We start from the raw sequence: 13425 nt of genomic DNA on the forward strand, positions 1-13425 counted from the left end.
GTATTTTCATTCTCTCATTTTTGAATTTGGTATCTGTCAGACTGAAGAGGTCTGTTTCATTGTTTGTTCTTTCAGGGGAGTTCTTTTGATCTTTTATCTGGGAGTGGTTCCTTTGCTTCCTCATTTCACTTATATTTCTCTTACTCTGTGGGTTTAGGAGAAACGATTATCTACTGTGGTCTTGGAGGGCTATTTTTATGTGGGAGTGTCCCTGTGTAGCCTGCGTGGGTTTAATATTTTTAGTGCAAGGGCTGTTTTTAGTATGAATGCCTGCCACCTCTTTCCTCAGTGTGTCCTAGCCATTATCCCCTTGATAGGGGGTGTGACTGGTGTTGTGGTGACCAGAGCCTGCCCTGGATGTTGAGCGGGTCCTCCTCTTTGCTCTGTGGTTGTCACAGCACTGTCAGGGGCAGGGTCTGCTCCATTGTTGTTGGAGTAGAAGCTGCCAGATCCGTTTCTGAGCTGCATTTCTGAGCTGCGGTGTGAGGTAGGTGGGATCGTGTTCCTCCGTCAGAGCTGTCCACCAGTGAGTGCGCTCTGTTGTGTCACTTTTCACCTGTTGTGTGGGCTCACAAAGTACTGTTGTTGGCATCGCCCTTGGCCCTGCCTCAACCATGGGAATGCTGGCAATTGACCCTAGTGTCCCTCAGGCATTGTTTTCACAAGGCCACCAGCACAGATCCATTACGTCAGGTCCCGGACTGCAGTAATCGTGTACCTGGACCTGCCATGGGAGCTAATGAGGCAGCTCAGACCCTCGCCTCACCCAGCCCCCACCTGTATGTGCCCACAAAGCTCATGGTTGATAAAGTCAGACCCATCCCAGCCACAGGAGCCCCTGTTGTCTGCTCAGATGTCCTGCAGGCACTGAGTTTACAAAGCTGGTGGCAGAGGTTTAAATTCATGGTTCATACAGCCATGGGGAGATATTTCAGCCCTGCTTCTTAACTCACATGGCCCCTGGGGCTAAGCTATGATTTCATCCCCGCCTCTGCATGTGGGCAACCTGCTGGCACCTGCTCCTGGAGCCCACTGAGGCAGTGGCTGGGGGGCAGAGAAAGAGGCTGCTAAGGTGGGCCCACCCCTCCCTTTGTGCGCCACTTATCAATGGCACTTTGCTTTAATGGCAGGCCTGGGCTTCTTCCGTGTACACCCCTGTTTGCAGCTGCACCATGCTCCAGCCCCACTCAGGCCGTCTCCATGCAGCCAACCCCAGTCTTCTCCCTGGGTCTGTCCTCTAAACGCCGAGTTTCAGCACCCAGCCCCAGCCTGTACCAGCAGACGTGCGTCTTGGGCTGGGGCATGCAGAGCTGTGGCACGGACCATCTATGCAGGTCTCTGCTCTGCCTGCCACAAACCAGTTGTTGTGCTCTCCAAGGAGCCTCTAAAGCTCCCTTTCTGTCCTGGCTGATGTCCCTGGGACTTCCCAGGGTGTGGGAACCTTTCCTCCCGCACAGGGGCACAGGTCCTCTTCCTTTTTGTTTTTTCTTTCTTACGTCTTACCCAGTTATGTGCAGATCTTTCTTGTCCTTTCAGGTGTCTGAGATCTTCTGCTAGTGTTCAGTAAGTATTCTGGAGAATTGTTCCATATATAGATGTATTTCTTTTTTTTTTTTTGCAGTACGCGGGCCTCTCACTGTTGTGGCCTCTCCCGCTGCGGAGCACAGACTTCGGACGTGCAGGCTCAGCGGCCATGGCGCACGGGCCCAGCCGCTCTGTGGCATGTGGGATCCTCCCCGACCGGGCACGAACCCGCGCCCCCTGCATCGGCAGGCGGACTCTCAACCACTGCGCCACCAGGGAAGCCCCCGATATAGATGTGTTTCTGATATATTTGTGGGAGGAGGTAAGTTCCACGTCGTTCTACTCCCCATCTTGATTGGATCCCACTTTTCTGTATTTCTGAATTTTTGATAATGAATATAAAGTTCCTTTATAATCAGAAAACCAATTAAAAACAAAATATGCTGCTACCGTTATTACAAAGAAATAGAATAGTATCCTTTCTATTGTAAATATTACGAATTTGATTATCTTACATATAATCTGATATGTATCCTTCCCCCCCAAAAAAAATATTTCAGGCCCTGTAACTATGTCTTTCTTGAGCTTTGTTAAATGAAATAGAATACTATGGATTCCCACAAATAACTGAACAATCAGGTAATTGTTTGCTGTTGGTCTAGATGTTGGTTCTGATAGACGGGAAGCCTTTTGGGTTATTGCACACTCAACCAAGTATTAAATGAGATTTCCAAGAGCTCACTTAAGTTACAAGTTTACATAATCTAGGCTTCTAATTTTAGTGTTTTTTAACAAATATTTTATCGCAAAAATTATTTTGATGTCTTTACCCCCAAGGTAACATGCAACAGATTTCTTCCTGGATAGGAGTAAATGTGGGAAATACTGCCTAACCGTCAGCCTAGTGCTAGGACTGCCTAAGAAAGTGTAAATTCAATGCCAGAAACACATAGGGAGACAGGGATTTAACAACCCTTTATTGTCTCTCTCAACACACACCTTAGGCAATGGACAGAGCCCTCCAAAGTGACTAGTGGCTGGGTATCAAACAAAAGAGGTAGTCAAGGCTTAAAAACATGTGATGTAACTTGATATTCCTTGCCATGACCCACCCTCCAAAAAAAAAAAAACAAACCCAAAAAACAACCAAAAACAAACTATGAAAGACTTGAGGCTCACATAACCTAAACACACAATTCTAGGAAATCATCAGCTCTCAAAGAGTTACAAGCTTTCCATTGTCTCTTCTGCCTACATCCCCATTCCTTCCTCTGGCCCTAGGCTGTCAGGCAGTTGGTTATTTTTGACCTGATTTCCCTTTCAAGGATGCCTTTAAACCCAGATTTAGTCGTGGAACCAAAGCCTGGCCATGTGTATATTTCAGCCTGTTGACCACAGAAAAGTCCATGTGAACCAAGTTGAACCAGAGGCTTAATCAGTGGACATTTTTGTGTGAATTACTAGGAAATAGAGAAGCTCTCTTTCCATTGTAATTGTCAGGTATGAGGATAATTTGTGCTTGGAGCTTCTGAGCATCAGTATGGAGAAGAAGGTCCACTAGAGGATAACACCCGCTTACAGGAAAGCAAAGCTGAGAGTTGGAAAGAGAGAGAGGCAGGGAAGGGGGAGGAGTCAAGTCAGGGAGACGGACAGTGCTAATGACATCGGATGTGATACGAGCAGAAGGAAACCTTTAATGGATTAAGCCACTGACACTTTAGAGCTGTGACAGCAGTTAGTACACCCTGATGAACACATCCCAAAATGTATAAAGTAATACATACCTCCCTTCCCAGTGGTCTTAGAACACTGGATCTTCTACCCATTTTGTGTTTCCACTTTATAAAATAGTTAAGGACACACTTTTTGGAGGAAGTTTAAAATGTTAAATGAAAACTCCAAACTAGTAATTATTATAAAACATAGTTTAATTTCACTCTTCATTATTTACCACAAAATTTTAAAAAATACCAACATACAGACAAGAGCAAGTGAAATGGAAAAGAGCTTAAAAATTGTATAAAAGACAAACCTAAACTCACCACTAAGAGCAGTGACACACACACTAAACACTCCCAAATGAGTTCAGAAAGCATATTCTAGGTTGGATGGGTATTCTTTCTAAAGTCAGCTTTTACTGGAGCCACATCTGGAGAGGTCTCTAAACCAAAATTCTTATTTTACGTGGAAGGGATCTTCCCAGACTTCTCTTAAAAAGCATTTCTTATGAAACAGGGGCAGACTTATTCTAGGCACGGAAGTCATAAATGCCTGTCCTAGGCCCCATGGAACTTGGAAAAATTAATCTAATGAAAACAGAGCCCTATAGGAATGGGCAAGTGACACCTAGTGGCCACGCAGCAGGTTTTCTTTATGGCTTCTGATCATTGTAGACGTCAGGGCTGCTGTGACCACAATACTGTGCTTGGCAAATCTGAATCTCTAATTCCAGAGCCCAACAATGACCTACCTGAGTGGTGGATTCCTCTTTACAGCAGGATCTGAAACTGGACCCACTAAACATGGTCTGATACCTAGAGAGTTGCTATTTTATATACCTGTGTCCTAGACTCTATGGAGATTTGTCAAAGATTATGATGACCAATGAGTATAGCCTTTTCCCATTATGACACTGTAATTAGATACTTTCCTTTAATTCCATTTATTTACCAAAAGTCTATTCTGTATCTTCTTGTTTGTCTTTGTGCTTATCAGTGGATTTCCAAATTTAGTGACTACCATAGGGTGTCAACATATACCTCAAGTTTTGTTTGATTTCAGGCTAATAAAATGTCTAACATTTTCAAGTTTACTCATTTCAAAAAAGTTTTAAATTTGATACATCGATAGAGGTTCACAGTTATTTGCATTGAATCGAGGATCAATAAATGTCCTTTAAACCATAGCATTTAGAGGTAAATATCATACTTATAACCTTTGGTCTGCTTAAATAATATCCACTTAATAAAATGTTCTAGAGCAGGGCCATAGAATGGAAATATAACGTGTGCCACGTGTGTAATTTAAAACGTTCTAGTAGCCACATTAGGACGGTAAGAAAATAAAATTAACTTTAATGTTTAATTTGATATATCCAAAATATTATTTGAACTGTAATCAATATAAAACTGTTAATGTGATATTTTATATTCCTTTTTCATACTAAGCCTTTGAAATCTGGTATGCACTTTACATTCATAGCACATCTCAGTATGTATTAGCCATGTTTCAAGTACTCAGTAGCCATATGTGGCCAGTGGCTAGCACCTGTCTAGCAACGGGCTAATGCTCGAGTCCTGCGGGTCAGAATCACAGAATTAGAACTGGAAGTAAATGGAGAGATCAAACCTCTTTTTACAAATAAGGAAACTGAGGTACAGAGAGTTTAAATTACTTGCTTGAGGTCACACAGATAAATTTAGGTTGAGCGGGCTCTCCTGATTCCAGGCATACTTCTTACTCCACTACATCACTGTAGGTAATTCTTAGAATTTAAAAAAAAAAACAGGGCTTCCCTGGTGGCGCGGTGGTTGAGAGTCCGCCTGCCGATGCAGGGGACACGGGTTCGTGCCCCGGTCCGGGAAGATCTCACATGCCACGGAGCGGCTGGGCCCGTGAGCCATGGCCGCTGAGCCTGTGCGTCCGGAGCCTGTGCTCCGCAACGGGAGAGGCCACAACAGTGAGAGGTCCGCGTACCGCAAAAAAAAAAAAAAAAAAAAAAGAGTATTATTTTTAGGATGTTTTCATTAAAGCTATAGGTATTTTTCACCAAAACGTAAGAAGTTAATTGGTAGGAGAAAAAGGTAATATAGTATAAAGCATAAAACTATGTCACTCCCAGTAGCAATCAAATATAAATAGAATGCATTTTGAAGAAAGCATTGAACTTAGAGCTACAGTATCATACAATGCATGGATTGGATCCTGGGTCCAAGGCAAAAGATAAATATCAGAGTAGGCTACTAAAGGATCAAAGCCTTCAATTGGCTTTCCACCCGTAAGTCTATGGGATAACCTCTCCTCTTGCAAAGAGAGAGGATTGTTACTGTGCAAGCAGCAATGGCCAGCCTCTAGAAAGTCTGCCTCTCAGATTCCTGCATCATGAAGTTTTGCCCCACCTGCTTTGGAGGTCATGCAGCCACAATGACCTATCCTGCTACCACTAGCTGAGGCTGACTCTGGAGGTCTAGCCCAACCTGAAATAGTCCAGATCCCTAAAATGTTACATTTGTAGGCAGGCCTCTCTGGCTTAGAGAACAGGTGTGATCCTTCACGCTTCTTCAGACTTAACTGTCATGCTTAGGCCACTACAAACCAATATATCCCCCATCTTGTGAGGTTTTTTTTGGCTTATTCTAAACCTAGATGTCTCCCAAGTCCTCAAATGCCAGAACCAGGAATGGTGCTGACCCTCTGACATTACTGGAACATTGCATCGGCTCAAGACAATAGGCCAATACATCCTTGCCCACACAGCCACTGCAAATGTCAAACGTGAAGGAACATTTGATTTTGGTTGTTGCCTGTTGCTATGTTTGCCATTAACATGTCTGAAAGTTCTAATCTATTACTTACAGCCTACGGAAATACGCGAGGTCAAAAGAATGCTTTGTTTCCGTGGGGCTCTGAGGGAAATCTGCTAGAGATGCACAGCACAACATAGAAAAGGAAAACTGGATTTGATCCCCATATCTGAGCCTCAGAGTTTCCCCATTAGTTTCCCAGACTATCATTACTTTCCCTTGTGGGGCACAAAAGAGAATATATGGGAACACACGTGGTAAACTAGAAAGAGCTATTAAAACCATAGGTATTATGGAAGTATGATCTTCAAAAAGGTAGCTATACACACAGTATTTTATTTTTTTGGGGGGGTTTTTTTTTTTTTTGGCCACGCTGCACTGCTTGTAGGATCTTAGTTCCCCAACCAGGGATCAAACCCATGTCCCCTGCAGTGGAAGCGTGGAGTCCTAACCACTGGACTGCCAGGGAAGTCCCTACATACAGTATTTTAAATATCCTTAATTCTTGCCCTCAATTTGAGCTACCTCTGAATTAATTACTGGTTTAAAAAATGCTCTCGATTTTTAATTATAGCTAGAAAATTGGTTTTTAAATTCTTTCTCGTTGCCTCATGGTTTTAAAAACACAGTTATATAATTACCTTTGGTAACAGGCAATAGTAACTGTAATTGCCTAATAATTTAAAAAGCCAACAACTGTTCCTAGGTCAGTTAACTAATCATGTAACCAGTGAGACTACTGCTTTCTCAAATGTGTATAAAGAAACTGGTTTATATACATTAAACATTAAAAGACATATGAACTTAACTGTGGCGTTACACAAGGCGTTGACTCTGCCTGGGCCTGTTTCTTCCTCTAAGACTAATCCTAAAGGTTGCTAAAAAACCTTTTCAGCATCAAAACCCTGTTCTATCTGTAATAAGAATCTTGAGTGGTTATATTAAGACTAAATCTTATAGGCAAAGGTTAACCACCACCAAGCTGTAGGGCCCAAGATCTTTCCTTTTCTGTAAGCAAAGCTGAAACTCTCTCAGCACTTTTTTCCTTTTTCTTTTCTGAGTTTTAAATAAGAAATCATCTCACTTAAAATCCATCTCAAAATGCTCAACTGAGCATAACCATCGTGGCTCTGTGCTTGCTCAAGTCTACAAAGACTGAATACAGTATTCACGGTGATTACCACTACAAATTGCACTGTCCCTTTAAATGTTCAAGTACTCATCGTTTTCTTAAAGTGGATAAGCCCTATCCTCAATTAAGGAAATACACAAGGAATGGAAATGTTCCAAATTACCCAAATCTTCTATTATAAATCAATTATAAATGAATCTCAGACACAAGGAAGATGTCAACACATTAAATTCCCCAAACTCAAAACAACTGCATCAAAAAATAAAAACAAAACCCAAACAAGATACATGTGGTATTCTTGGTTAGAAAGACTTTAGCAAAAATATAGCAACTAGTGGGTTTTAAGCTATGTCAGTGAGTAAAGCGGTCTATAGAAAATTTTGAGAATTTGAAGGGAAACATCACATTTCCCTGTACCCCTGTGAAAGTCAGGAGCAAATCTATAAAAACTGGTCAACCATTAATAGGAATAAAAGATAAAAACAGTATCAGTACAGTACAGAAGAATATATAGTTTTTTGTAAGCAAAATGCTTCAAAACGTTTCTCATGTTGAGTTAAAAATCAAATGCTAGAGTGCCCAGTGGATGTCACTGAAGTCCCCAGGGTCTCCCAGCCCCCCCTCTGCTTCTAAGTAATTCATGAAGGCAGCCATGGCTGTGTCGTCATTGTCACAGAGGGCATCAAAATCCAGCTGGGCTCCTTCTCCTATTGAATTAAAATACAGGCTTATGTAAGTACATTTGGAGGTTAAAAAATGAGTTATCAAAAATGGCAAAGCAAGGCTAGGTAGGATACCATACAATGTATTATTGAAGGCAAAGTATACGTCTTAAATTGCAGAAGCCTGATACATTTTTAAATGGGTCGCCTATTTTTATAACAATCTGCTGTCAGATAAATTGAGCTTCACTCATTTGATGCACATAAGTGAGCTAGTCTACGAGCTTTCTAATAGAAAATAAAAGCTAAGAGGTACAGACTCCCAGACAGTTGGAAGCTAGGGGTTGGGGTTTATTCATGTGTGTATATAGAGCCTTGAAGGAGAAATTTAACTTTAATCTGCCTTGTGAAAATACTCTGCTTGTTTAACCCCAAAATGAGAAGGCTGAGACAAAAGCATCTTCCCCCAAATTCGAAAGACTCTTATAAAAGTGGGGGGTCCCCAGATTTTTGACTGAAAAAGGAAATAAGGAGGAACCATGGAAATGAGATTTAAATTAGAGATAAGGAAGAGGTTCTAGAAATTCAGGGTTAAAACACAGCTACAGATTAATCGAAGTTTTCTAGGTATCTTTCAGAGTACAATAGAATTTGCGATGATTAATATGTGGCTCTCTGTGAAGCTGATGTCCAGGTTCCTTGAAGTCCTTTGATTCTCTTTAACATACATTTTCAGGAGATCAGAGTCAGTTATGGGAGGGTATAAAATTGTGTCATTTCAATTTTCTTCATTTGGACTTTGCATAAACATAGTTAAAATGAATAATTACATCTTAAACATTTTATGATTGGTATCTTTAAAAATTCTTTTTCTTAAGAATGGACATTTTCCCCTAAATACAAGAGCTTTAGTTTTATTGCAATTGTGTGTTTTAATAATACCCACAACTGATTCAGTGGATAATCAAATTTCCAATGACAGGTCCATTAAGTAGCATACACTTAAAAATTAACAGCATGATTACTGTATTTATGATTTTGAATGAAAAACTTATTTTTATTGAAGTATAAAAAATATGTTATAATGTGTTAGTTTCTGGTGTACAGCAAAGTGATTCAGTTTTTTTTTTTTTTTTTTTTTTTCTTTTTGCTGTATGCGGGCCTCTCACTGCTGCGGCCTCTCCCGTCGCGGAGCACAGGCTCCGGACGCGCAGGCCCAGCGGCCATGGCTCACGGGACCAGCCGCTCCGCGGCACACGGGATCCTCCCAGACCGGGGCACGAACCCGTATCCCCTGCACCGGCAGGCGGACTCTCAACCACTGCGCCACCAGGGAGGCCCGTGATTCAGTTTTATACATATATGTTTTATATGTATAAAACTGAATCATTTTATATAAAATATATATGTATTCTTTTTCAGATTCTTTTCCATTATAGTTTATTACAATATATTGAATATAGTTCCCTGTGCTATACAGTAGGACCTTGTTGTTTATCTATTATATGTATAGTAGTTTGTATCTGCTAATCCCAAACTCCTAATTTATCCCTCCTCGCCTTTTCCCCTTTGGTAACCATACATTTGTTTTCCATGTCTGTGAGTCTATCTCTGTTTTGTAAATAAGTTCATTTTTTTGGATTCCACATATAAGTGCTATCATATGATATTTGTCTTTCTCTGTCTGACTTACTTTACTCAGTATGATAATCTCTAGGTCCATCCATGTTGCTGTAGATGGCATTATTTCATTATTTTTTATGGGTGAGTAATATTCCACTGTGTATATAAACCACATCTTCTTTATCCATTCATCTGTCAGTGGACATATAGGTTGCTTCCATGTCTTGGCTATTGTAAATAGTGCTGCTATGCACATTGGGGTGCAAGTATCTTTCTGAATTAGTTTTCTCCAAATATATGTCCAGGAGTGGGAATGCTGGATCATATGGTAGCTCTATTTTTAGTTTTTTAAGGAACCTCCGTACTGTTTGCCATAGTGGCTGCACCAATTTACATTCCCACGAACAGTGTGGGAGGGTTCCCTTTTCTCCCCACCCTCTCCTGCATTTATTATTTGTAGACTTTTTGATGATGACCATTCTGACTGGTGTGAGGTGATACCTCACTGTAGTCTTGGGGAAAATCTTAGTTTTAAAGTTGTTTGCATCTCTAGAAATTTCCTAAGCCTGAAAATATAGTGATTAAGAAAGAGTTTTTGGAAAACCAAAATGGCAGGCAGTTGCCAAAGAAAACTTACCAAGGAGTGGTTCATGCCTACGGGGAGCAACAGCACTTGGGTTTTGCTTTGTAGCCTGTAGCTCCCCTATTTCAGAAGGACTTAGTGTAGTCAGCTCCTTATTTGACATCTGTAAAGAAAGAATAATAAATAGAAAGTGTCCTATTTGAATGAAATAAAGACCTCTTAGCAGTTTTCAGATGTGGGCATTCTGGCAATGCCACCACTGCCATCAACAACATGGCAGCTCATGCTTCGTATTCTGTGCTAAGTACTCCACAAGCATCATCTCGTTTCATGTTACACATGTCGTGAGGTCAGGCATCTGAGGCCTAAAGAGTCTAATATCTTGCCCAAAGTGTTGGAGCTATGATTCTAACCCAAGTCTACCTGACTTCAAAGCCCCCGCATTATTCATAACCATAACTGAATTACATACATAAGGAAAAGTTTTCGATTAAAAATGAAAAGCTATTTCAGTTTTTTTTAAATGATGATAAAATAGTATCTCATGTGAAACTACAATGGGAAATACTGCTTTGGAGTAGGGAATGGAGTAAACCAGAGACTTTTACCAAAATGTTACCATACTGTTTAACAGTCACAGGACAAACAATCTAATGTTCATGTAGCTCATCAAAAGAAGAAATCATTTACCTATGTTGTCTATTCAGTTGATGAACTTTGCCGTAGAATGACTATATAACGTACACTACTTGTAGAGTCTTGTGCGTTACAAGGACTTAAATCCCTGTTTCTGGCATATTGTCTGGCACAAAATGGGTACCCAATCAACATTTGCTAAATGTATGAGTAAAACTGGCAAATACTAGATCAAAAGCCTATATTAATATAAAAAGACACTTTCAAGTTCCCTTTTGTCCCTAGTCAGATTTAATTTCTCTTTTCTCCTATATTCTTATACCACTTAGTTTATATACCTACTTTAGAGCTTTTTGTTGTCTGGGATACATCAGAACTGTATACGGGTCTTCCACATTTTCAGCACTATGTTCAGTCATTTTTGTATATGCAACAATGCACTTCAAATAGCTAGTATTTGTTCAATTGAATTAAATAGTAGGTAGTACTTAGTTTGTAGCTTATATTATTTAAACATCTTTCCAGACCCTAAGGAGTATATTTAGTCCACAGAATAGAATCTATTAAAATAACAATAATAGCTACCACTTATTGAGCACACATTGTGTCCCAGGCACTGTGAAGTTTTTGTTTCTTTGTGTATTAAATCATTTAATTCACACACCACTCCAAGAGACTGGTGCTATTATTAATCCCTTTTTACAAATGAGGAAGTTGAGGTGCAGAGTTTAAATAACATGCAGGAGGTTACCCAGAAGTAAGTGTCTGAATCACAACTTGGACCCAGATAGTATGGTCCCAAGCGTCTTCCTCTTAACCACTATTCTATATTGCCTCTTAAAAACTCTGAGCTAAGTAGAAAGGGTTCATTCTTTACAGGATGGCCTCTTTTCTCAAAAGAAATAATCAACAAGGAGCAATGTTATTGTTCATTTATTTCACGAATATTATCACTTACAATGGTACTTACATTCCTGCAGTTTATAGTGTGAGTATCTTTCAATAAATCTGTTGGACTTGAATCATCAAGGGATGAAGAAGACTGTAACCTTCAAAAAGTGACACATAAAACATTTTATGTGTCTATTTATATATATTTTAGAAAATTTTCTCCTCTGAATACATAATCTACTGTTAAAAATACAGGGAGGAACATAAGACTGAATATCACAACAGTTTTCATAATCAGACTGACTCGTTCAGTGCCAGCCTTATTTTTGACTATGGAGTGCTGAAAACACTATAGTAAATAGAAACAAACTCTGAGGTGAAAGCTCTTAAGTAAATCATGTTACCTGTCTTAATACAGCACGTGGCAAAGTAATGGAATAACAACAACATGGTTCAAAATAGGCGTTCAGTTCCTTATCAGGATACTGAAAAGCAGAACTAAGAATAAAGAAAGATTTCTTAACATCCTGCAACCTTTTTTTTAAAGTAGAAAATGCGTCATACTTTTACTATAATAGGTCATCCCCAGGTCCAAAATCAATGAAACACATAAAGACAAAAACATAATCATACGCTTTGATCATAAATCTCTTCAAGACTTAATATGTAAAACTGACAGTGTCATATAATATATTATTAAATGCTCAATTATGTGAAACATAATGGCATAAATGTAACTTTATGTCCTTTTGTATTCCCAAGAAGGCAACTGACAAAGTATAGAGGGAGAAATTAAAACAGAAGAATGAAATGAATTAGGTAGGAAACACAGACGAAAAGACCAGTGACATGTCTTAGAGATTTTTCACAATGTAATGTATATAGCTTGGCTGGCTTCCCATCTGTGGTTCATGGTTTAAAATCACCATCTGCTCAATTAGCCTTTGTTTAAAGATGAAAACTATCTGCCCCCACATGCACATCACTGCCAGATTAATCTTCTGAAATATGGCTTTCTTCGTATTAGTCACTGGGCAGAAACTTGCTATTTAAGTCCCTCCACTACTTGACTTCCCCTTAGTTAAAAGTCCCTTTAACCAAGTTAAAACTCAGTTGCTCAGCAACCTGACTCTTCTCTCAGTGAATCTCCTTGATGTTTGCTGAAACCACCATGCTCTCTCCCGCTCACCTCCATACATTGGCCGAGGTGCCTCCATATATAAATGCTCTCCCCACTGCATCCTGCAGCTGCACCCAGCTAGCAACTTTGGCTCAATTTCCACTTTCTTTACGAAGCCCTTCCAGCATATACAGTCAAATGATTTTCAACAAGGGTGCCAACACCATTCAGTTGGGGAAGGAACAGTCTTTTCAGTAAATGCTGTGAGAAAACTGAATATCCACATGCAAAGGAAGCTGGACTCTAACCCTACTCAGGGTAATGTTTTGGTCGAACTTTGTCCTACTTAGTACAAGTATTTACAATTCACTCCAGAAATACATTTTAAGCTTTTATTATGGAAAACTTAGATATAAAAATAGACAGTATAATGAAATCTCAAATACCCACCAAACAGCTTCAATAATTATTCTTTCCTAATCTTGTTAAATGTATTTAACCTGAAGTCATACTTCCTCTCTCCTCCCAGACATTTCACCATTTAATCTGTAAATACTTCTCACTGCAAAAATACTGATTTAATTGATTATGGGGTGCTGTCCATGATATAACTGTTCTCTGTGGGTATTACACATATCTCTTTAAAAAAATTGAATTCCAGGGGCTTCCCTGGTGGTGCAGTGGTTGAGAGTCCGCCTGCCGATGCAGGGGACACGGGTTCGTGCCCTGGT

At 39.9% G+C, this 13425-nt stretch overlaps 1 protein-coding gene across 4 annotated transcripts in view; it reads right to left on the reverse strand.

Annotated features, from left to right (window-relative positions):
- Positions 1–3466: 3466 nt before the first annotated feature.
- Positions 3467–13425, reverse strand: part of BMAL2 (basic helix-loop-helix ARNT like 2) — a 105663-nt gene continuing 95704 nt past the window's right edge. For all 4 annotated transcript variants that reach the window (XM_082637081.1, XM_082637078.1, XM_082637079.1 and 1 more), the window contains 3 exons: positions 11654–11732; positions 10102–10210; positions 3467–7886 (listed from right to left, as the gene is read on the reverse strand). In XM_082637081.1, the coding sequence (XP_082493207.1) occupies positions 7750–7886; positions 10102–10210; positions 11654–11732 (325 nt within the window). In that variant the 3' untranslated portion in view covers positions 3467–7749. The remainder of the gene's footprint in view (positions 7887–10101; positions 10211–11653; positions 11733–13425) is intronic.

Source organism: Mesoplodon mirus (genome assembly GCF_964341445.2).
Source record: "Mesoplodon mirus genome assembly, chromosome: 11".
NCBI classification, from domain to species: Eukaryota; Metazoa; Chordata; class Mammalia; order Artiodactyla; family Ziphiidae; genus Mesoplodon; species Mesoplodon mirus.